We start from the raw sequence: 25,469 nt of genomic DNA on the forward strand, positions 1-25,469 counted from the left end.
TGGGATTTTTATTCACCAATTCACATGTGCCATACAAGCTGCTCACCTACCATTGGGAGCAACTTGGGGTTCGAAGCAGGAAATCAAACCGCCAACCTGACGATTCGTGGGCAACCCGCTCTAACACTTGATTTACTGAAAAGTACCACAGTATGGAACCTTAAAGACTCACAGTGTTTTGAAAATGAGCTGCTTTGTTTTGACCTTCTGCAACATTGGCATACAGTCGCTGCTGCTATTTCACCATAAGACATTAGGCAACGCAAAGCTGGGACGTTGACTCAGACCGGTGCAACTTTTCTCAGACAAATTTAAAGCAGTGGAGATGTAAATATATTAAAAAGTGACCACATTACAAAGATCAGCGGTCTGAGTCTTTACTGCAAAGTTTAATCACATCAACCAGAGAGATGGTGCTTTTGGTGTCTGTGATGTCAGTTGAGCTGCGCCACAGGGCATTTATCAGCCTCCATATCCCTCTCCATATCCCTCTCAGACAGTGTTGAGGGGAGAATGGGGGATTATACAAGCCCTTCCTCTCCCTGTGAGTGCCTCTCTCTCTCGCTCTCTGGGTGATCGGTCCAGTGCTGCTGACTGTGTTGGACTCCGGAGCGTCACCCCGACCTGACGCACTCTTGTACCAGAGCGCAGCTGTCACCATTACTTCATGCTTATTGGCCCAAGACCGAGAGAGGCAGAGGCAAAGCAAAAGGCAAACAGACACGGAGAGAGAAAGAGAGGGAGAGAGTTGGACCCCTGCGCTCTGCTCCATCGATCTGCAGAGGTGCACCGAGGACCTTCTATCGGGACGTTGGCCACCATTTTTTGCGCTTTCGGCTTTTTTTTGGAGGGAATGCCAGAAGTGGATTCACTGTTTGGAACATGCTACTGGGCAATTTGGTACGGTAAGACCGTCACGGTTTGTTTTGTGGGTTTACAAAATACCAGTGTTGCTTTGTTTCAGTGTTTCCCAGCTTTCTCCCCCTCCACCACCTCCCCCCCAGAAAACAAAGATTGCGCTGTTGCAGGATTGATGTATCGACCTGCGAGCCTCCGATCTGCTCTTTGCCTGAGCGCAGGGATCTGACATTTTTGGAACCTTAAGAAAAAAAAAAAGACAGAGAGAGAGAGAGAGGAAAATTACGTAACAGTGAGGAGGAATGATGAATTATGGAGCAGCTGCTGGTATTTTTGGTCTGACTGACTCTGGGACAAGATGTGTGATGATGATGATGATGATGATGATGATGATGATGATGATGATGATGATGGATTGCCTGCAACAGCTCAATGTCAACAGTGACACATATTTGTTTACCTGGGGGAGGTAAAGGTAAGCAGAAGCTGTAGGTCAATGGTTACACTATGGATGATCATCACCATGATAATAATGATGATAATAATAATAATAATAGTAATAATAATAATAATAAACTATATTTCTGTGGAACGCTTCAAAACTAGAGCTACAAGCTGCCTCTCAAAACATACAAAAGCTACAAGAAAGCATCAAATGAAGACAGTAAAACATCAGTAAAACCAGTAAAGCATGGAAAAGGCAAATGATAAAACCTTAGCAAAGAAATGCAACATTACAGTTTTAGAAGTAGAAGAGCATCAAGGAAGGTTCAAAGCGGCACCTTGAGGAACCACCAGAAAGTTTTTTTGTCTTTTTTAAATCAAAGACATTTTATGGAGTTTGGTGCTTCAATTTAAAATTATTAATATGCTGCCGTTTTTGTTTTATAAATGTTGTGTTCATTACATTTAGGCGAATAGGCACCATGACATTAGTGTCAAAAGTCATTTGTGCAACGTCTGTCAGCAGAAATGTCAAAAAAAGATTCCAATTTGTCCAAATATACAAAAATAATCTGGGAAATTTGGCAATATCTCCAATACTGTTACCAAAAAGTAGAACTTAAAATAATCAATTTGCATGTTATGAAGATTATTATTGTTATTATTTGTCATGATGACAAAACTCTTGTTTTTATACCAGACTTGAAGTGAAGGATTATAATGATGTTATTCCTTTATCAGAAAATGAACCAAACTGAATATATCTTGAATGTATTGCAATGCACACAATTACAATTAAACTAAGTTTTAATTATAAAATTAGAAAAACAGAGTTCACATGTAGGTGGAAAGTGTCAGTTAGGCCGACATCACTCTGCAAAAACATCCCCTTTTGAGTTTGTAGAGGTTCCCCCAGCAGCCTCTTCTCTGAATGGAGCTGTTAAAGGCTCCTCAAGGAACCTTCCAGGTACACAACGTTCCTCAAACATCCCCAGAGTTCCTTGAGGTTCTAGGAGATGAACGCCTGCTTGTACAGGTGGGCTTTTGAAAGCTTTTCAAAGTGATTGAGCTTTTCTGACCGTAAGCGGGCGTTTGTTCCACAGCGTTGATGCTAGAACAGAAAAAGACGAGGTCCCCCTTTGTTTTAAGCCAAGACTCTGAGATTTTTAACAACAGCTCACATCTGAGGTGCAGAAAAGAGGATTAATAATTGTAGAGTGGAGTCAGACTGTGTAGAGATTTAAGAGAAATAAAGACACTCTTAAATTGAATTCTATGACAGGGGAGCCTGTGTAATTTGAGAAATGACCTTCAGAAATTCAAACTGGGAAGCTGAGGAGTGAATACGCTAAATGCCCGAATTATGAAAAACATCTTATGAGCGTTTTTTGTTCTTATGATGTAACAACAGCCTGTCTGTGTTTCATGCACAGAATTAGGCCCACACAGGGTTTGCCATGTTGTTTATAGGAGTTAAAACATACTGTTCTTACCCTTTTCTTGCGCTACGTGACTGCCTTTTTAAAAAAATTCACAATTAGATGTGTTGAGTTACACCCACACAAACACATCGGAGCACGTGTTGCTGAGCTGATGATTAAATATAAGCTGATGTTAAAGTACTTGCCTCCTACACTCAGTCTTCTGGCTCTCTAATGTGGTTTCAGGGAACCAGGCAGGTTCCTTCCAGAGTATTAATTCAGAACATCTGTATTTCAGATCAGGGTTCTCTCTGTGTGAATCTTTGGGCAGAACGCTGCTGCAGAGATCGCTGCTGTTGCTTCTGTTTGGCGACGTTCTCTCAAACTGCCTGAGGTTCGTCTTCCTGAACAATCCACGCCTCCATTTCCTGGAAAGCTGTTTGGACAACTTGACCAATATGATGCCGTCCGTGTCAATAAAAAGAGCAACATCAGCTCAGTTGAATTAGATCAACTTCTACTCGACTGAATTCAGCCGTGTTGGACATAAGAATCCTCGAGGAGCCTTAGATTTGACCCAGCTACAACTTATTTTTTGCTGGAAAAACATTCCAGGGTGGTTCTAGTAATGTTTTCAGCAGGATTTTTTTGTTTTGTTTGCAGAATGTTCGTCTTAAAGGTAGGATGATGCGCTCTAAAGACATTCTTGGAAGATTTGGGGATGACGTTGTTAGACGAATATGTCCTAATATTCTGAAAGTACTTTTTAAGTGTTGCATTGAGAAAGTCCGTCTTTGGCTACCATATAACAATGTGGAACGTTGTGGGAACGTGCTATAGAAGAACATCCCCACCTTTATTCATATGTCACATTACAGGAATATTTTATTAAAAAAAAAAAAAAAAACAGTTACTAAAAATATCTGAGGGCTTGATAACACCATTTCTGAATGTCGCCTTGAGAACATTCTGCCTTTGTCCCAACAGCATCATTGAAAAAACCTCAGAATGTTGCAGTCAGAAGTGAACTACAGCCGTATGAGAACATCATTTGATGTGATAAATATCATTAAAATATTAGATTAAAATTGTAAAACAGTATTAGAACTTCTAGGTAATGTAAGCCTATGTTATGGGAACATTAATTACTAGCTGTGAAGCTAGGTATCTATCAGAAAAACAGGTTTTGAATTGCTAAAAAACTAAAGAAACATTTGTTCTCATGCAAAACCCAGTGTAACATGGCTTCGCGTCATCGTGTTGTTGGCAGAATTACAACGTGGCGTTCTGTCTGTACTCTCTTGCTGCCGATGACTGATGACTTCCAGAGGGGTTGTTATCCTTCCAGCACCTTTTTGATATGAGGTCAAAAACATGTTCAGTTTTCTTGAGTCAGATTAAGGCCGAATGTTTTGGCGAAAATATCTAATTTTAATTTTTCAGACAGATATTGTGGTCTGATTTGTGTCAAATATCCAGTGTGTAATTGGTTAAAAAGATAACGGATGCATTTTAAATCTACCTTGAGATGCGTTGCAAAATTACGAGTTGTCGCTATTAAATAATGAATTGGAGGTCATTTCAGTCAAACCGCAGTTTGAGCCATGTACTATAGACTGAAAAGAAAACCCTGAAAGTCTCAGTTTGGCCTAATTAACCCTCTGAACTTTAAGTAGCTTCTGGGTGTTCTTAGCTCCTGTTTACATTTTTGCTCGCTGTGGCTCATTTTTCTCTGTAATATAAAGTCTTGCACCTCTATGGAAACAGAACAACCACGACTAGAAGTAGAGAGAACTCAAACATGTCTTCTATACAGTATGAGAGTCCAGTTTATCCTGAATTCTTTTCCTCAAGACTGTTGGTTTCACCAATGGCTTCACAGTTGCAGGATTTTTTTTTACTGAATCTAGTCAGAGCAAACATATGATTTTTGATGAAAAGCTTAGATTTGGTTAATTCAGCAGTTACAGAATTGTCAGGAAATGGAAAATCCAACAGTTTCTTGTTATGATAAATTATGCCATTTTGGTGATTTTTTTTTAAAGCTATCACACCTTTCAAATCTGTGGATGGGTTTTGGAGTTCAGAGGGTTAAGTTACATGAAGCTACAGCACAAGTTGCATTATTTTCTGTTTAATTATTTACTATATCTGTATATGTGTGCTAACGGCTTTGTTCAATTTGTGATTCGATTTGAAGTCAATTAATTGTGGTAATCAGATTAGTGTTAATCAGAACAGTTTTGGTTACAAACAGCCTCGTCTAACTTCATCTCATCCTTATTTTCTTGTAAAATTGTTATTGCTTCTGGCTTTTTTTTTTTTTTTAAATTCCTGTAGAAGCAGAGTGGCCCCATTTCTTCACCTGACTTTTTCTTTCCAGTAAAATCCATCTTTTTTAAATGGAAAACTTGCTCTCTCTCTTACAATTTACTCCATGTACGTTGGCTATCTGAATGAATATATTCTAAAGCTACTGACGGTGCTGTGACCGTCCTCCTGAGCCCTGTGTACTCTGCTGTGTGGCTGAGCTGGAAAATGTTCACTTATCTGTGCTGGCTTGGTCTCACTGAGCTGCACTCAGCTTCAGATTTTCAAGGGTTGCCATTCCTGGCTGCCTGTTGACATTTGACCCTTCTGGTGAGACGTGAACATGAATGTTTTTCGCCAGAGCGGAAAACAAACTTCTAAGTCAGGGCAGCGACATGGCAGAGACCCGTGTTTTGTTAAACGCTAATGAAGTGTCGCTCAGCAAGACACGGAAACTCCAGAGCTGCTGCTGAGCCTGACCCCTGACCTGCAACAGTGCAAAAGCAGACTCAAAAATACTGTGTGCTTTCCCTGCAGGTAGTGGTTGTGTTCTGCCTGTGGGGAACTGATGTCAGCAGAGCGTATGTGTTTCAAGCCAGCCGACCTGTAGAGGGAGGAGACAGTCCACCGCTTCCCACTAAAGGTGACAGCAGATGTTTGATGGCTAAAAAAAAAAATCTGCATTTTCCTTGTCTGTTTCAAAAAGCCTCAACACATACTTTATGTAACCAAAAAAAGTGGTTTAGAGTTTTGCAAATACAGTTACACTTTTGTTCAAATCTGCGTTGTTTTTAGAGAGATTTTGTTCATTCCAGTAGCTCCATAGAAATCACCATGCCGAGGCTTAAATCTTGTTTGATAAAACTACTTTAGAGGGTTTTATCATCATACAGTCATTTACTTTCAGACACCAATGTGATGCAGTTGATGAGGCATTAACCTCTCAGAATTAATAGTTATGTTGCAGAAAATTCTTACATTTAGGAGTTATGAAATGTAAAATCCAGATGACACAGCAAATATGAATGAATGGGAGAAAGTTATTGTGTAGCCAGAACCATGCACTATACACTGATTGAAGTTTGTAAGAACCCCTGAAAGTTTTAGTTAATCAACCCTCTAAATCCCAAGCAATGTCTTTTTTGCTACTGTGTCATGTATTGCACTTCTGTAGACAAAACACAACCATGGATTGAATCCAGTAATTAAAATCATTAGAAAAAAAAAAGAAAGTTTAACTTCTCTGATTAATTGTTTTACAAAAAAATGAAAGATCAACATTATTTTAAGTGCCCACAGGTGTGACCAATATTGAAAACAATGGTGGCTAGACATATTAGAAAACAGTATTTACATTTTTTAAAGCTCACCATGCTGAATGTATCTTCCAACAACTTACTTGTCTGTACTGTTTTGGGGTACATTTAGTTTTTCTCTTAATCTCTCTAATTTGTTTTCAGCCTTGTCTGTGGAAGCACAGCCTGCAGTTCAGCCGAGAGGTCTCTGAGTTTTTGTTGTATGACTGTTACTTGCTGCTGAGTGAAATGGTGCTCCGCAGTTGTTCAGATGACTAAACTTTTTTTTTCTTTTTTTTTTAATAGAATTTAATTAGTGCAAATGTTTTTGGAGAAAAAAAATGTAAATGACAAGTAACATAGATTAACTATGATAAAATATAGTTTTAAGCTTAGTTTTAAGTGCACTTCACACATGATTAAGTTCAGCGACTGTTGGAAAGCTGAAAATCTGGCAAATAGTTCTATTTTTACAGTTTCTGGCTCAGATAAATGATTTGCTAACATTTTAAAAGAAAACATGCATTTCAAACCTGCTGGTAGGTTTTGTGGTTTAGAGGGTTAATGTTTTCCATAAACAAATGATTCCTCACCAGATTCTTAAACTCAGCCACTAATTCGTCATTAGAGTGGTCCACACATATGCTGCTATAATGCAAATGCGTGCCAACAAAATGACTGTTCAGTTATGTCATGCTTGAATGCGTGCACTGAAAACGAGTTCTTGATCTTGTTTCAGGAACAAAATCAGATCTTATATCAGAGTGTATACTCTGTAAATGGCTTTTGGTTTGCAGCAGTTGTGTCTCACTGTGGCTCTCTCCTCCCTCCAGGAATCTCAGAGTGGGTCAGCTCAGCGGGCTCCTGTAAGGGGAGGTGCTTCGAGCTCGAGGTGGTCGATCCTCCGGGATGCAGATGTGACAATCTGTGTAAAACCTACTACAGCTGCTGCTCTGACTTCGACGAGCACTGCCTGAAAACAGGTCAGTCTTTTATGGTTTCACACCGAATGAATCGCTTCTCGTGATTTCTTGTTTTTAAAGGCGTATGTATGGCTTTATTCTTCAAACTATTTCTGCTTGTGAACAAGACGATATGGAAAATACATGCTCCAAAGTAGAAACTCTATGCAGCAATAAACTGAGTCCACCTATGAGTTACAATCAGCCAAGTTGCATAAACATAGCTAGAACATTAGTTGTGAACAGTAGAACTTTCTTAGTTTTGGTTTTCGACTGTGTTTATCTGTATTACTGCATCGTGGCTCCACATGGAAAAGAACTGCCAGAGAAAAATCTTATTGTGAGGCCTCTCAAATATGGAGGAAGATGGATGAACAACTTCAAACCAGTGGAAACAGCTACTGCAGTAATCAGGAGGTATAGAACAAGTCAACAAGGATGTCCCAACATAAAACAAGGAGGAGGAAGAGAGCTGGGATAAAGGCTAACCCCTCCAGACCAGCAGGACCGCTATCCTACTCTCCAATGTCCGCTCCCTCCACAGCAAGCTGGACGAGCTACGTTTGCTGAGAGAAACCCGCAGAGAGTGGAGGGACTGCTGTGTGTTTGCTTTAACAGAAACATGGCTCCATGACAACATCCCGGACGGAGGGGATGACATTATTCCGGGCGGACAGACATAGAGGTAGCTCTGGGCAGCATCTGAGGCTTCACCATTGTCGCACCATCGTGTAAGTCTTTGTGTCCCCAAAGACCTACCAGGACCTGAAGAGGTTCGCCATGTTCAACGAATGGCGGTGCGCATGGACACAGCGCCCCCTTCAGGAGACAGCGAGAGTGAACGTTTAGTGTCTTGCCTATCCCAGATGTTCATTCTACAAAACTTTATTGATCCTGAAGAAACGCGCTCTCACCTTGCCTGTACTACTGTGTATGTACAACAAAATGACAGTAAACCTGATTTAATTTTGATTTGATTTGATTTGAAGTCATAGTACCACTACTCACAGCTGCAATCTGTGTCCCCCTAAAATGAAGCTATGATCAGTGCGCAACCTTTACAATCTATCTCTGAGACAGTTCATACCTTCAACAGATGACATCCAATAAAACAAACCTTGCTTGCCCTTTGACACAAAACTGCAAGATGAAACTTTGCTGAAGAACATGAAAAGAAGCCTGATGAATCCTGGGAATCTTTGGTCAAATACGACCAATTTTGTTGGACTCAGATGGGTTCCAACATGCTTGGTGGTAACCTGGTTAGGACTACCACAGTGAATACACAGTCCTGACAGACAGTGAACACAGAGGAGGGAGTCTGATAATATGAGGCTTCATAACTGCAAAAGGTGTCATAGAGATGATGATTGTCAGTAGATGTACCATAGTAGTGGCTGACAAGATGAACACCAGTCTGCAGAAGAGGAATATTTCAGCTTGATCACGATGCCGAAATCATCGCATCAGTATCACTCTTCTATTAGCCATCCAGCGCTATCAAGCGCTATGAGATGACTTGTTGTTGTAAATATGCGCTATACAAATAAAATTGAATTGAATTGAATCCAGTTAACCTCTTAAGCCTCAGATGTTTTCTTTTAAACTTCATTGTAAGTCGCTGCAAATCTGTGAGGTCAGACAGAACAAACTGGGGCTCTATGGATCAGAAACACAAGAAGTCTCCTTATATTGACTACCAGGCCAGACTGAGTTTTGGAAGTTATTGTCTTGATATATCCTAATAGTAACTTGTTTTGCAAGAAGTTATACATATGCCTATAGTGTCTTTGTGCAACCCGATGTTTTAGCTCAACAGGGCATTCTTAGGCCACAAGGTTCTCAACAGTGAAGGTGCTGTGACCTTCTACTTCCCTGCTCAGCAGAAAGGTATTTCTGATAACTGGCAGCTTAAGGATGTTTTGACTTTCTTCTCCTCTTCCTCCCTTTTCTAGGATCTAATAACAGTCTTTGTTCGTTTCAGACAGATATCTCTAACCACAAACACACTCCCTCATGCTACGTTAGGATTATCCCGTCTATGCCTACATAAGACTGAACATCGTGACCGAGCTTCAGACCTCACTCTGCAGTTCTCCTGTAAAGGGATTTCTCTTGTGCACAATAAAGGAAGATCAAGAAGCAACGATCCTGACCGAGCGTGTTCGTTATGTTGTAGCCTCCACAACAGCAACTCTATAAAAAGTGAAAGAACAGAAATGTAGCACAACAAACGCGATATCCACTTTAGACATCGTTGTACTCAACAGTCTCTTCAGTGTCGGTGCCACAGTTGGCAATAAGGCAGCATTTTTTTATAAACAGATACAGATTCATGCTGGTCCTGTGGCCTCCAGGGGTGGAAGGGGTTAAAGAGATAATCATTTATATGAAAATACTATATGAGTAGTGAAGCTATGTATTCACAACTGCTTTTGTTTGCTGTAGTGTTCCACGGTAGAGAAGCAGATCAAGTTATCCAGAACATTTGGGGTCAGTACCAGGGATAAGTGCTCTCCGATGGGACTGTGAAAACATTGGCAAAATGCAGCCGCACAAAATGCTAATGTTGGTCTGATGCTAATTTAGGGCTTGGCTGGACGAAGCGAGTGAAACCACAGCTTCATCTTGAAAGCATTAGTCAGACAACAGTGGGGATGTTTTCCAAAACCTTTAAGAGAATTCTACAACCATGAGCTGCTTGTGGGTTTGGATAATTTACAACACATTGTGGGCGGCTCAGATTCAGTTTGTCATGATGTGGTGTATTGCTCCTTAGTGTTTTCATATTGTTTAGGGTCTTGGTGAGTTGTTGTTTTTTTTTTTTACTATAATAAAAAGGATATTTAATAAGCTGTTCTTGCTCCTGTGTCTTAGAGGGAGGCTTTGAGTGCACTCAGGATCGCTGTGGGGAGGAGAGAAATGAAAACCATGCCTGCCACTGCTCAGAGGACTGTCTGGAGAGAGGAGACTGCTGCTCCAACTACAAGTCCCTCTGCAAAGGTACATATAGCATACCATAGGAGATATTTTTCCCGGTAACAAGCTTTAGCATTAGCGAATAAATGTGCAATAACCCTCCAAACCCTAAAACTACAAAAAATAAATAAATAAATAAATCCAAATCTAAGCTTAAAATTGTGATAATTCATCAAAACTTTATTCTACATGTCCTCTCATTTCAAAATTAAAACCAAAACATCAACCATCCATCCGTTATCTATACGCTGCTTAATCCTCACGGACAATTTAGAATCATCAATTAACCTCAACATGTTTTTGGACCTTGTGGGAGGAAGCTGGAGAACCCGGAGAGAACCCACACTGCACGGGGAGAACATGCAAACTCCACACAGAAAGATCCCGGGTGTCCTCACCGGGACACAAACTGGTGACCTTCTAGCTGCGAGGCAATGGTGCTAACCACCGAGCCACCTTGTAGTCAAAACATCAACCATTTGCACTAAATAGATTCTGTGAAGAAATGAAAATGCTGCACATTTCAGTACAACTGAAAAGATCTAACTCAGCAGCGACCCATAGTCAAGCAAGAAAAAAATTACAATATAATCATGGACCGTTTATTGAACTGAGCTGAACTGCAGACTGTGTTTACACCGAACAGAAATAAGACAACTAAGGAAACAAGTTTTAAAAAGCAGTAAAATATCTATAGTTGTACAGTTAAAAATCTATTTTTTCAGGTATTGTACCAGATGTACGCACTCGGACAAATTTCATGCATGTTCATTCCAGGTTTTTGGTGTTTTTCTAAGATAAATAGCTTTGTTAGAATGAACAGAAGAAATTTTTGAGTTCAATCTGCTTTAGTCATGGTTGCTCTGTTTCCGTAGAGATGCAGGACTTTATATTGCAGAGAAAAACGAGGTCACAGTCAGTAAAAATGTGACGGGAAGGTTAAAGTGAGTAATGTCTGTTTCCTGTCATTTTCTTTTCAGGTGAGACTTCATGGGTGCAAGGAGACTGTGAGGAGATCAAGAGTGCTGAATGCCCTGCAGGGTGAGACCGATGTTGTCTGTTGTGTTTTAAAACTCAGTATTTTAATATAAAATGTGATATGAGGTAACAAATTCCTGTGTAGTCATCCATCTTATGCAAATGCAAAGATAATGTTTTCAGTTTTCTAATTCTATTATTGTGGGAAAAGAATTCTAGCATTTGACTTCCCACCCTTCAGAGTTTAAGACAATGTGCCCCAGCTTTCACAATAAGAGAAACCAAATAAGAATCTTCAACTCCGCTTCCTGCAGTGATACTCAGGTGTACTTGACACAATATACCCCGACTCCACTGCAATGTTGAGGAACTTACAGGAGCCAGGTTAAAATACGAATAATCAAAATCTAATCAGCAGAGAACCTTCCCTCCATGTCAACACTAATCCTTCCAAATGTTCTGATTTGCAGTGTTTTGTTTTTGCAAACTGGGGCAAAAGCACCAGTTGAGTTTCCTGTGACCAACATGTTCTAGACTTAACCCAGCTTGAATCCAGAGTATGAGGAAGCATGCAACAGGCTGTGTAACCTGAGGGATGAACTACGAAGTGAGACTAATATGTTTCTAAGGGGTGGAGCCTAAATCCACAGGTGGATCAGTAACCGTGGCAACTGATGCTGCACAGCTAGCCTGCTCAGAATCAGCTTCTGTTCAGGGTTTGGGATTTAAATTGACTGTAACAAATCACCACCCTTCCCCACCCCATACTGATTCTCAACTGAGTGAATACACTATATCTGCAAACCTTCTGAACATTATGTTTGTTATTCCACTGAAGGAGTCTTGTGCAGATACAGCAGGCAAACTGGAAGTGTTGCCCCACAATGGGAACTTACAGGCGTTCAGATGGTGATGCAAGAAATGTGTAAAAATGTCTTAATTCTTGGTCCTGATTTGCTGCCTAGTTTCTTTTACACTGTTGCTGCTGCAGCTAATAGACCACAGATTGTTTAAAAGAATAAACTTTACAGTTTCAGAGCCCCAGTGTGAAGCCGTCACATTTGAAATAAGCAGCTGCATCAAGAGTGCACTGAAAATATACATATTCATGCACCACTTTTCTACCAGCATTCCTCTCTTGCACCATTTGCAGTAACACCCGTTTCTCTACGGTAGGCAGCACAACTTAGCTCTAATTTCTGCAGAAGAGTCTAATGATGCATCAAACACTTCCTTTTATGAGATTATGCTCAGAGTTTGATGAACAAAATCCTGGTTAAAAAAGTTGCTAACCATTGTGGCACCCATCATTGGTTGGCATTTTAAGGTTTGGTAGAGCCAGCTAACTCAAAGAAAGCCTGGCTTTGTTAAGCGTGCTTCATGTTACACAACTCTGTTGGACAGTGGACTCAAAGTAGATTGAAATTTGAAGAAAAAGCCAGATTAAAATAGGAATCATATTTGAGTTAGATGAGGTCAAGAGGACTCTTAAGGGGTCAAACTCCACAAACACTGGGTTCTACATTCTTATCAACTTGTATGATTAAAGTGATGAGGAAGGGGCAGAATAGTGCTTTTCTTACATTAAAGCTCATCTCTGGCTCAGTGCCCTTTAAAGTTACCCCTTAAGGACTAGAAACAACTTGTATGTCTTCGACCTTGTAAGCAGATCTTATCCAGAAATGTTTTAGGAGTTGGATGTTGTTCTCAAAATGACCTTATCAGTGTGATTCCTCTTGCTGTTTTTGAATTTTGTCATTCTTCTGCTTCTGCAGCTTCATCCGTCCTCCTCTCATCATGCTTTCTGTGGACGGGTTCAGGGCCTCCTACCTGAAGAAAGGCAAATCTGTCATCCCCAACATACACAAACTCAGTATGTCTTCTTCTTATTGCACCTAAATGCTGTTGTAGGGACTCATTTCTGTGGCATAAATAAGACCCTTTCTAATGTTTTAGGTGTAGATTAGCTGCTGATTATACCTATCATCTAGTAAACTGGAGGTTTTGAGTTTGTGTTTTGTGCCTAAATTGCTGATACTAACCAGTTTGCATTTGTTTCCTCTCAGGAACATGCGGTACGTCAGCACCATACATGCGACCGGTCTACCCTACCAAGACTTTTCCAAATTTATACACCTTGGCAACAGTAAGCGACCCGGCTTCGTGTTTTCATCATGTAGCAGTAGAAGGTACCGTTAGGCACTGCTGGTAATGAGTACTCTTGAGTTAGACCGCTGAGTAAACACAAATGTTTGCCAATACACTGTAAAAGTTGTTACCAAACTATAGTTTTACACTTTGAAAAAAATAAATGTTGTAGGATGACCAAGAAATAGACCAGCTTATAAAGATACAATAAAAATCCATGAATTCTATACATTTGATTTGTTACAGATGTACACGAGATCATGTGTATTTTAAAAATATTTTTAGATTTGTTATGTTAATTTAATATCTATATGGGTAAAACAATAAAACTTGTTTCTATATAATGATTATATTAATAAAATAATCATACTACTACTACTGCCATTAATAATAATAGCTTATTTTGTGCTATTTTTATGCTAATAATGTATTGCTTTACAATAAATTATTTATTATTTTGTCATAATACATGCACAACATACGCTACATGTTGTGCTTTTTTGTGAAAGCAATATGTCATTTTACATGAAATTATTTAGCATCGTTATAATTTACTGAAATTTTAATGCATTTAAAAAAAACCTAAAAAAACATGTTGGGACAGATTTTTAACAAAATAACTGCAGCGTTGTTACTCTGTGCGATCTGTGTGCAGGGTCTGTACCCAGAGTCTCATGGGATTGTGGGAAACACGATGCATGACCCGGTGTTTAACGCCACCTTCAGCCTGCGCACCAGAGAGAAGCTGAACCACCGCTGGTGGGGAGGACAGCCGGTGAGTGGGAAGATTTTATCTTATTTTCACTGTCAGATTTCAGCCTGAAGTCATTTGGACACACATAAGAGCGACGTTAAGTTTCTCATGACCTCCTTTCTTGTCTGTTTTGCAGATCTGGATCACAGCAGAGAAACAAGGAGTGAAAGCCGGCACTTTCTTCTGGCCTTGGTACTTAAGTTAGTACTGGAATATTCTTCAATAGCTTCAGATATTGAACTCTACTGAGCTCCTGCAGGGCCATGGTGGGAAATCTTTCTCCCACAAATCATTTTCATTTGACTTGTTATACATTTTTAAAGAGTATTTGATGCATTTGCCCCTAATCATGATGGCCAGCTGCTGTACCCGTCCAGTCCAGTTGTAAAACCCTAAAGTTTCTGCAGGTACAAATTAGAATAGACATGATGGTGGCACTTTACATGATGCATTTGTTGCTATGACCACCTTTCATAGCGCAGCACAGTGCAGTAACTTTACATGGAAAGTCTATTGTCAGTTCAGTCACACCGACTTGGGCCTGACATAATATATAAAACTGCATAATAATTCAACTCAGGCCTCCTGTATTGATCAGAGGGAAATCATTTTCCCACTGTGACCCTGCATGTGCTCTGTAGAACTCTGTAGCTGATCTGGTAGCTTTTGGTAGCTTTAGGAAGAAAAGAAAATAAGTTGTTGTATGTTTACACTGTTTTTGTTGAACATTCTGTGTATTCTCAATGTCAGCCTTCTGAACTCTAAATAGTTTCCTCGTATTTCTTTGTTCCAGTCACATTTTAATTCCCTGTGGGCTCGTTTTCCACTTCAATATAAAATCCTGCACCTCTATGGAAACAGCACAGCTATGGCTGGAAGTAGAAAAAAAAAAAAGCTGTTGTGTAGTATAACAAAAGCTTTAAAGCCATAAAAATGAAAAAAACAGCATTTTTCCAAGTGCTACCAATGCGGGCAAAAAAATGGTGGTTCTACAAATTGAGTTTTTTTTTAAATTTTTTTTTTTAACTTTGAAGCACAATTCAGACCAGTTCAGCCTAAAAATAGTTTTTGTCATGTGACTATCACTCACAGCTGACTCTCTAATGGCTTCACAATTGCATAAAAGAGCGCAGACTTTTTATTTTTTAATTTTTTATTTTTTTTACAAAATCTGGTTTGAACAAATTGTATATTTTGGGTTAATTTTTAAACGAGACATGTACAGGAAATATGATTATAAGCTTAGATTTGTTTATCAGATAGAACGTCACGTCACAGATTATAAGTACAATGACACTCCTTTCAGTTTTTACAGTTTCTGCCTAATAAATAATGTGTAATTTGGCAATTTTAACAACACAATATGTAGTACAAACTCACCAGCAGGGTTTAAGGTTTGTTGTATGGTTGCTTTTTTGCAGGTCATGTCTCATTTTATTTATTTATTTTATTTTATTTTATTTTATTTTTTTTAAGAAAACCTTTTAAGACCTGCTAAGTTTTGGGATTCAGAGGGTTAAAAATCTAAATATATAGCCAATACAAAATAAATCATGGCACATTTTTCGGAATGGTGATTTTCCAAAATACTATATTTGCAAAATTATACCATTTTGGTGGTAATTAATAAAGCTGTCAATGAGGTGATTATTTGATTAATCTGAGTGAAAAATAGCAGTTTTAAAGGTGAAATTGAACTCTTTTGATGTGACTAAATGGCTTTTCTAAAACAGTGAGTGGATACAGAGCACCGGAGAAAAACACCTTCAGCCGCACCTACAGAAATGCTCAACGTAATTTGTTCTGACAGACACAGATTCATTTCAGCAAACATTTGCATATCCATGACCTCACAATCACGAGGGCAGACTGACTAACAATGACCCAAAACACACACACAGACACGCACACACACACACAGGACAATACTCCTACACACTGCATCACAACAGAGACCATTGAAGACTGAACGCAGCCAAAAACCAGCAGCTTGACAATGTTCTGCTGATTTACATTCACGCCAGGAGCCTCAATTCATCGATTCAAGACAGAAAACAAAGAGTGGAAGACAAAACTCACACTGGTTCATTGTGTGGATCGTAATATTACTGATATCGATATCTGTATTGTTCCGAATAGGCTTCCTTATTATAGACACACCGACTCGTCCACATTTTTGCACACAAAGAACAACACACACGGCAAAAGAAATGTGGTCGTACGTTGTCGCATTGTATTTGTGTCCTAATTTAAAGCTTCTTAATCGTCAATAAATGTTTATTTCCAGGGTGATTCCTCTTGAAAGGAGGATTTTGACCATCCTGCGTTGGCTGCATCTGCCTGATGATGAGAGGTGAGTCACAAAAACTGTTCTCATACAACCGCTAACAGGTTTTGGGGTGTAAAGGGTTACAAAAGCAATCTTTTATAATCCTGCTTGATAATTCCTTATAGTTCAGTCGTTCTTTCCCAGTTGAAATAGCCTTCAAGGACCAGCTCAACTCATTTAGTGCCATTTTCCCTCAAAAAGTGACTGTAGCACCGACATTGTGACTGAAGCGCTGATAATGCATCAAAATGACTTGATTTCATTCATCAGTTTCATTTGCTGATTGTTGAGTCCTTTGGTTTGAAAAATCTCAGAAAACGGTGAAAAGTTTCAATCAGGCCCAAAGAGATTCCGTTTACAGTCATGAAGACGTAAAGAAACTATAGAATGTTCGAATTTAAAAAGCTGGAAATTAGAGAATTTTGATGAACTGATTATTATTCATTGCATCTCTAGTCCATCCATCCATTATCTACACACCGCTTAATCCTCACGAGGGTCGCGGGGGAGCTGGAGTCTATCCCAGCTGACTTAGGGCGAAGGCAGGGGACACCCTGGACAGGTCGTCAGTCTACCGCAGGGCTACACAACAGACAACCAAGCACACTCATATTCACACCTACGGACAATTTAGAATCACCAATTAACCTCAACATGTTCTTGGACCTTGTGGGAGGAAGCTGGAGAACCCGGAGAGAACCCACGCTGCACAGGGAGAACATGCAAACTCCACGCAGAAAGATTCCAGTGCCCCCACCGGGACGCGAACTGGCAACCTTCTTGCTGCGAGGCAACAGTGCTACCAACTGCGCCACCCTGCAGCCCTGCATCTCTAGTATAATCTTAAACATCAAACCTGAACATAACATTTACTTGGTCACAATTATTCCATTACAAAAAACGTTAAGTGTCACAAAGACAAAACTTTGCTGTCACTATGGTTACAGTTGTGTATGTGTATAAAGATGTATATTACCGGTAACTGAGTGGTGATCAGTTTTTGGGCAGAGGATCACCGTTTGGCACAACAAGTGCACCGTCTCATACCAGAGGGGTTATCTGGGTTAAAGTGGACTTCATGACTAAATTGCCGTCTTTCTTCAGGCCGTACGTTTATGCCGTCCACTCGGAGCAGCCTGACACCTACGGACATCGCATGGGGCCGCTCAGCAGCGAGGTGAGCTGCAGGAGTCACAATTTATTGTGCTTCGTCCAAAATGTTTCATGTCTCAGGTTGAATAATTTGCACGTATACGTAGGTTTAGCTCATCCAGACGAGACAGAGACAGTAGACAGTCTAGTAGTACTCAAGGTTCCAAGTATCCCCAAAAACCACCAACAAATAAAATCTATACCGCCTGCAGACTCGTTCATGTTAATGACTGCTGGAGCAAAGCTATTAATTTTTTTTCTGTTTTGTGTCCGCAGCTGGACAACCCTCTGAGGGAGATCGACAACATCATCGGTCAGCTTATGAACGGATTGAAGCAGATGAACCTGCACCGCTGCATCAACGTCATCATTGTAGGAGATCATGGTATGAACCCCCCATCACCTGTCACGTTCAGAGGTTTCTGGGAATTACAACTTCCTTTTACACAATGCTCATTTTAAATAGGTATAACTTATAAAATGACTCAAATGGAGACAAACTCAAGAAGGACCAAACACATCATGTTGCTCAACCCAGTGTTTGAGTGAGTTTAAACCGATTGATTCAAAATGTCCAGATTCAGTCTGTGTTAATGCAACTAAATAATGACGTATGCTGACAGTTTTGGTTCCATGAACCAGGCTGACCTGCTGATGTTGGTTTCTGTCTGAACTTCAAAGTGATGGAGGTGAAAGGAATTTAATTATTAATGCTCAAAGCAAAAATCTACGCTCTATCTGTGGAGAATAAATCTCTGGTTGATCTGGATTTTCTATTTCTGCAAACCTGATCAAACAGCTCCCAACAAGGTGCAGGGGTCAGGTTTGGGTCGTTTTTAACTATTCCAGTCCTCTGTGGTGCAAGGAGATGCTGAGGATAATGTCCAGTGGATACATTGAAAGAAACTCAGCATGGGGGCATTGTGTTGCATGAACCCGACAGGCTAAAGATCAACAGGAGACATTTTTCAGCATTTTTGATTGATCACAGCAGGAAAAACACGGGTGTTTTAATAATGGCTGCATTACATTAAGTGTCCTCGTAAGTCATGGAAGCCACAGAAATGGGACTTTTTGTAGCAAGAGAGCCCAAAGCACAATGAATTTAAAGAGGAAAAAGAGTGTTAAAAACTTAATTGCAAGAGATCGTTTTTGGAGAAGGGGAATGTGTGCAGAGCGGGATCTGCCGGGCGGGACAGCATTGGAGAGTAAAGAGTTTGGAGTGGAGTTTGTTGTCTGGCTGGCACAAGAATTCAAGGCACAGAGAGAAAATTATTAACATGAGGAGATTCACAAGTGAGATCAGAGAGTTGGCCTGAGAGTGTCTGGCTGCTGAACCATCTGGCAAAGAGTGGTGGAGAAGGCGGGTTGTTGTACTGGTGGAGGTGATGAGGTGATGAATAGTAGATGTTTCAGCTACGCCCTCAGGCACACGAACACAGACGAACGCATGCACCAACAAAAACAAAGAAGAAGGAGATCCATTCCATTATCTGTACGGCCATTACCTTATCGTATATCGTACAAACCAGTTTATTATTAGGAGGGGTAGCAGCATTTTGTGCAGTGTTACAGTTATAATATCACAAATCCTAAAACAGAAAAAATAAAACCTCACAACTTCACTAAAAGCACCCTCACTCCTAATGTGGCCAAACAAAGGGAGTTCTGGGGGTTTGTGACCATTTAAGTTTCCAAGCCTGACACAGTCGCCAGCAAACATGAGCGAAACAGTCAGAAAAAAGTATAGAGTGTCCAAATACATAGTATGTTAAATGTCAGAAATACCAGGATGACCCACTTTGACGGTCACAACACTGTGATGAAGTAGTACACCACAATTCTATGCAAACTGCATGCAACGTAAAGGCAGCTGCACCACCTACTGAAAGTATCTGTAACTGCTGAAAGTGCTTTTCCTGATGCTAACATCCTAATATTCCCCCCTGACCTGAATATCATCCCTCCTTCGCCATTATGGAGGATCTCTGTTAGATAAATGCACCTTGAGAAGACGAGCAGAGAGGAAGCAGGTATATCCTACTTCTAAGTCTATTATCAATGTAAACAAAGGTTTACATGTTAAACTGCTGAGTTAAAATGTAAACTCCAACATGATAAAAAAAATACATAAAGAAGCGGGATTATCATTTAAGTCAGTCGTGCAACTCCTAAAGAGATTCAAACGTCTTCTCAATCCTTAAAAAAAGGGAAGAAGTTCAATCTCTGTAATAGACGTAATAAAACATGGACACAGTGAATATTTTCTAAAGTCACAAAGCAACAGAAACAGCTGCTTTTTTGTAGGTTGTATTTGTAGTTTTTAATTAATTTTGTAGTCTCTGATTTTGGGATTAACTTCTGTGAATATACAGCTGAATTCACAGCACAGCCGTCGTCTTTAACTTATGGTGAGTTTTTCAAACATTATAAACTCAGGGTTTTAGTGGCGCAGAGCATGTGAGGTGTCACTATTTCATACTCATTCTGTTGTCGAACAAAAGAAAAAGAAAAATGTGTAAATGAAAGCAGCTTTAATGCGAATCTAGTTCAATTCAATTAAAATGCAGAAGCAAAGAGAAGCAAACAATAAACAAGTGCCTCCTGTGTTTTTTTTCTCTTAAAGTGTTCATGCTGCTTTGTTCTGACATCCACACTCTGCTCGGTGTACAAACCACCTTTTTGTTCTGCGGTCACCTGAAGTAGCCCCAAACTTTAGAAGCCTTGGCTTTTCACAAGCTTTTGCATTATCTAAAACTGTAGCGCTGACAACCAACCAATGACTGGAGCCATAAATGACTGATGCCAGTGACAATAAAGACAAGCTAAGAACAAAACATGCTGCAGCAGAGTAGTATTTCTAAAGTTCAAATGAGTCAAACTGAGTTGGGAAGCAGACAGTAGAACAAAGGTTATTCTTCACCTGTCACTTTAAGATGTGCTTTAATGACTAATCAAAGGCACAGGCCGGTTAACTGTACTCCTTCTCTACAAAATAAATACCAAAACCACACAAGATAAAGGAGAACCATAGTCATCATTTTCATCTTCATTTCACAAAAATCTGTTTAAATACCACTCCAGTGAAAATCAAAGTCCATTCAGTCAACAGAATCCCAACCCAACATCAGAAACAGACCAAACAGTTCTGTTTTAGCATCCTGATAAAGAAAACCAGAAGATCCTAAAGTCATTAAGAAAAGCTTCTAAATAATATCAATTTAAGAAGGAATTGTAAATAATAGATTTCAGTTCATTTCAAAGCTTTTCAGCACATTTCAACTTGTTTGCAGTTAAGCTTTCTAGGCGTGGGAGAGTATATATGAGGTATGAGGAAGCCAGGCGAGGACTGGGATAATGTTGCCTGAGCTGAGGCAAGAGAAGCCTGGAGATTTGCTCATTTAAATAAAGGAGACTTATCTTAACCATCGTCCAGTGAAGCATCCGTGCAGTTGTCCAAGCAGCCACAGAGGAGATGAAATGCGGTGCATCCAGTCCTGCTCCTGAATCACAGCAAAATATCCCATATCCAGCCGGTTCTGGGTTCCACAGCTGCTCCATTTGCGCTAATACATCCAATTTTAAGCGAAGATGACCACAACTGGATTAGTCTTTCTGAAATCCTCCTTTTCCCAACTTTGAATTCACTCTATTGTTCTCCACGCCTCCTTTGTTCGCCCCACTCAGCTCACAGGTGCTTTAACACCTCACTTCCTGTCTGCACTTCCTGTCAGGAGGAATAAAGGGCTGTTCTGGTAAAAATATAAATGTTCAATTATAGCAACTAATCACAAGAGATCTAAAATGTTTGTACGTGTAGCTCATGTTAATTTGAGGTGTAGTGACCCTTTTATGGACACTGAAGGGGTGTAAACCAATAAATACTTAGGTTTGCGCCAACAAAACCCAACAATTATGAGTCTATGCGGAAACAAGTACCCTTCCTATATGCGACTTTTTAAAAAATTTTTTTTATTGTTATACTGAATTTTGACTTTTTAATATAATCTTTTTTTAATGTAAAATGCCAGCACGCCTTATTTCATCTGCCAACATGATTTGGACGTTACTTGGCATTTTATTTTGCACATTGCTTCCTTTATATATATATATATATTTCTTTAAATGTGTGAGCTTCTGAATATCTTGAATCTGTCTGATAATAAAAGTAGAAACTATGACATTGTCTGTTTCTGTATCTCAGGTATGGAGGAGGCCCACTGCGACAGAACAGAGTTTCTCAGCAGTTACCCGCTCAACATAGAAGAGATCATGCTGATCCCCGGGTCGCTGGGCAGAATACGACCTCGAGACCCCAAATCCACCACATGTGAGACAACCGAGCCTCGGTTTATCCATATCAGATGATTTTGAATACAAAACAGGTTTCATATTCCTCATTTCTTCATATTTCTGTTTCCAGATGACCCAAAAGTTGTGGTTGCAAACCTCACTGTAAGTACCGACATAGTACAGACCCAACACTCCAGCGGTGCCTTCACTTGTCTGTTTGCATGTGCGAGGTTTTGCGTCATTCATTTTTGTGTTTCTTGTTGTTTCAGTGTAAAATGCCAACTCAGCACTTCAAGCCATACCTGAAGCAGCATTTACCCAAAAGGCTTCACTACGCCAACAACCGCAGGATCGAGGACGTCCACCTGCTGATGGAGAGGAAGTGGCACATCGCCAGGTACACGTTCGGATTCAACTCAGCTGCACGAGCTTGTTTAAACACCAAGAAATCTTCGTCTTATTAAGAGTCAATAGAGGGAGAAATTGGAGCATCACAAGAAAAAAACTACCAGTTCCCCATTTTACATTTTCGTGAACAAAAGTTTACATACACTAAAGACCAAGTATATCATTGGCAGTCTTGAGTTTACAATGACTCCTATACTTCTGAATGTTTTGTAATGGAATCATTGAAACAGGAAAAATACAATCCTGCATTTTGATTCAGAGATTTTTTTATTGGTCTTCTGGAAATAGGACAAAATCAGAGTCACTGGAAACTCAAGACTGTCGTGATGTACATGGCCTTTATAAGTTGTGTGTAAACTTTGGTACGTCTTGAGAATCTTAATTGATCTGAATCAGATCCACCTCTAAGTGAGTTCGGTGTCAGATCCAGGTGTTTTGGATGCCTGACAGTGATAGCATTTCAGATTTGCTCACATTTTAGCTCCAGAAACCAAAAAACTCCTTCAGCACCTGCATTTTCTGGTGTCGTTGTTCAGTTTCAATCAAGAATTTCATTGGTTAAAAAACTATCTATTTCAGGAAAATGCCAGAAAAACTGAGAACTCGCTGTGGTTTCTTCGGTGACCACGGCTTCGACAACAAGATAACCAGCATGAGGGTACTGTACTGTGTTCAAGTCTTCCCCCTGTATTACATCTACCGTGTACTCTCACTGTATTTTTTTAAGGTGTCATTGTTTTGATCAGTGGGTCGCCTTTTGTTCTGTATCATGTGGTGCCTACATGGACGGTTTACAGCAGCCCTCGGTCTGTACATTAAAGTGTTATCAGAAGTGTTCATCAGGTTGGACACAGTTACACTCATTTTATCATGATCTAATGCTAGTAGCAGAAAACATCAGTCAGAGTGATCATCATGTGTAGACTGTAGTACTGAGTAAACATACAGTTTGTAGGAGCTCACATTTCAAATAAGTAAGGGAAACATATGAATATCTGCCAACTAAATCGTTACCAAACAATTTCTTCACCAATATGTTGGTAAAGGTGTGTAACAACATGCCCTAAAATGTTGAAGTTCAACTCCTGTGGGAAACCTTAAAAAACCTGCTCAAGTTAGGGTACCGATAAATGATTGACAACAAATAGATTTTTTAAAAATATAGCCTTAAGTAACTTATGAGGGATCAAATCAGGGTTTGTTCATGATTCTGAGTTGATTGTTAGCATTTATATTTCACTACAAACACTTCTTTGTTGAAAAAGGCCACACTCACTTTTACATTTACATTCACAGTAGCTTTTATTTCACATACTTATATAATACTCAGTTATTTCTCATTCAGTGTCAGAAGCTTCAAGAGTCATCGTCTATGTCTTCTTCAGACTCAACAACGTCATGACTACAGTTTCTGCATGTAATGATTTACAGACTCCACAGGCCCAGATGCTCGTGACCCCATTCTTCTCACAGCTGCACCTCCAGTTGCTGCAATCTCCATGACAATTACAGCTCGTCAACTTCAGTAGCTCCTCAGGAGCCATGGGGTCTAGTGTTGGAACTGGCTCATACCCATGCACACCTAATGTCCATCCATAGTCACTGGGCTTCAGAGACCCGCTCTGTACAAGGATCCAGTCCTGGTCTGCAGGTAGGCTCAGAGTGAATGCTGTGCAGCTGCACCCTCTGATAGAGGTAGAGTCTCTGGTTTGATCACTCCTGCCTTCATGGAGAACATGTTGTACCAAATTTCACCCAATGTAGTATCTGGTCCATGGTAAATGTACTGGACAATCACAGTACCGGCCTGAATCACTGCCTCCTTGGTGACGTCTGTGTCAAGGAAGATGTCCATGCACTCATCCACGTCCCCTGCACAAAACCTGAAAAAGTGCACCAGGTTTGTGTCAAGTATCATGTGAAACAGAAATACATTTTTTATTATTATTTTAAATATTTTTACTATGATGACAATAATGATGATGATTATTTGTTGAAGTAATAGCTGTATTATCATTATTACCTGTCAAATAGAGGTGTGTTCCCATGGCCAGCATGAAGAATCTCTCACGGTTTCTGCAATTGCTGGCTGTGGGAACACAACTCTGTTTGACAGGTAATAATGATAATACTATTACTTCGACAAATAATCATCATCATCATCATCATCATTATTGTCATCATAGTAAAAATATTAAAAATAACAATAATAATTGTACTTCTGTTTCGAATTTGGTACAACATGTTCTCCACGAAGGCGGCAGCAGGGGTGATCAAACCAGAGACTCTACCTCTATCAGTTGGTGCAGCTGCACAGCATTCACTCTGAGCCTACCTGCAGACCAGGACTGGATCCTTCTACAGAGCGGGTCTCTGAAGTCCAGTGACTATGGATGGACATTAGGTGTGCATGGGTATGAGCCAGTTCCAACACTAGACCCCATCGCTCCTGAGAAGCTACTGAAGTTCACTGTAATTGTCATGGAGATTGCAGCAACCGGCGGTGCAGCTGCAAGAAGAATGGGGTCACCTGCATCTGGGCCGGCAGTCATGATGTTGTTGAGTCTGAAGAAGACATAGACGATGACTCTTGAAGCTTCTGACAGTGTGAATGAGAAATAACTGAGTATTATATAAGTATGTGAAATAAAAGCTACTGTGAATGTAAATGTAAAAGTGAGTGTGGCTTTTTCAACAAAGAAGTGTTTGTGGTGAAATGTAAATGTTAACAATAAACTCAGAATCATGAACAAACCCTGATTTGATCCCTCATAAGTTACTTAAGGCCGATTTAAAATAAATAAATAATTTTTCCGTCAATCATTTATCGGTACCCTGACTTGGGCAGGTTTTTTTAAGGTTTCCCACAGGAGTTGAACTTCAACATTTTAAAACATGTTGCTACACACCTTTACCAACATATTGGTGAAGAAATTGTTTGGTAACGATTTAGTTGGCAGATTTGTGAAATATCTCATAAAATGCCCTTACTGTAACTGGTTTTACCTTTTAAATCTGATTTTCACTCGTCACCAGAGGAANTAAAATGTTGAAGTTCAACTCCTGTGGGAAACCTTAAAAAACCTGCTCAAGTTAGGGTACCGATAAATGATTGACAACAAAGAGATTTTTTAAAAA

General features: G+C 39.9%; 1 protein-coding gene across 2 annotated transcripts in view; it reads left to right on the forward strand.

Annotated features, from left to right (window-relative positions):
- The first annotated feature begins 603 nt into the window (after nt 1-603).
- LOC103362056 (ectonucleotide pyrophosphatase/phosphodiesterase family member 2-like) overlaps nt 604-25,469 on the forward strand; it is a 59,293-nt gene continuing 34,427 nt past the window's right edge. Inside the window, exons 1-16 of one of the 2 annotated variants that reach the window (XM_008288310.1) lie at nt 604-900; nt 5,571-5,676; nt 7,162-7,311; nt 10,168-10,293; nt 11,250-11,310; nt 13,023-13,120; nt 13,314-13,393; nt 14,051-14,170; nt 14,286-14,341; nt 16,437-16,502; nt 17,583-17,655; nt 17,907-18,015; nt 21,835-21,960; nt 22,054-22,085; nt 22,193-22,320; nt 22,911-22,989. In XM_008288310.1, coding sequence (XP_008286532.1) covers nt 883-900; nt 5,571-5,676; nt 7,162-7,311; nt 10,168-10,293; nt 11,250-11,310; nt 13,023-13,120; nt 13,314-13,393; nt 14,051-14,170; nt 14,286-14,341; nt 16,437-16,502; nt 17,583-17,655; nt 17,907-18,015; nt 21,835-21,960; nt 22,054-22,085; nt 22,193-22,320; nt 22,911-22,989 — 1,428 coding nt within the window. In that variant the 5' untranslated portion in view covers nt 604-882. Of the gene's footprint in view, nt 901-3,035; nt 3,403-5,570; nt 5,677-7,161; nt 7,312-10,167; nt 10,294-11,249; nt 11,311-13,022; nt 13,121-13,313; nt 13,394-14,050; nt 14,171-14,285; nt 14,342-16,436; nt 16,503-17,582; nt 17,656-17,906; nt 18,016-21,834; nt 21,961-22,053; nt 22,086-22,192; nt 22,321-22,910; nt 22,990-25,469 lie in introns of those variants that run through there. The other variant, XM_008288309.1, reaches the window with a different exon arrangement.

This window comes from Stegastes partitus, unplaced genomic scaffold (genome assembly GCF_000690725.1).
Source record: "Stegastes partitus isolate 25-593 unplaced genomic scaffold, Stegastes_partitus-1.0.2 Scaffold552, whole genome shotgun sequence".
In the NCBI taxonomy this organism is placed as follows: domain Eukaryota; kingdom Metazoa; phylum Chordata; class Actinopteri; family Pomacentridae; genus Stegastes; species Stegastes partitus.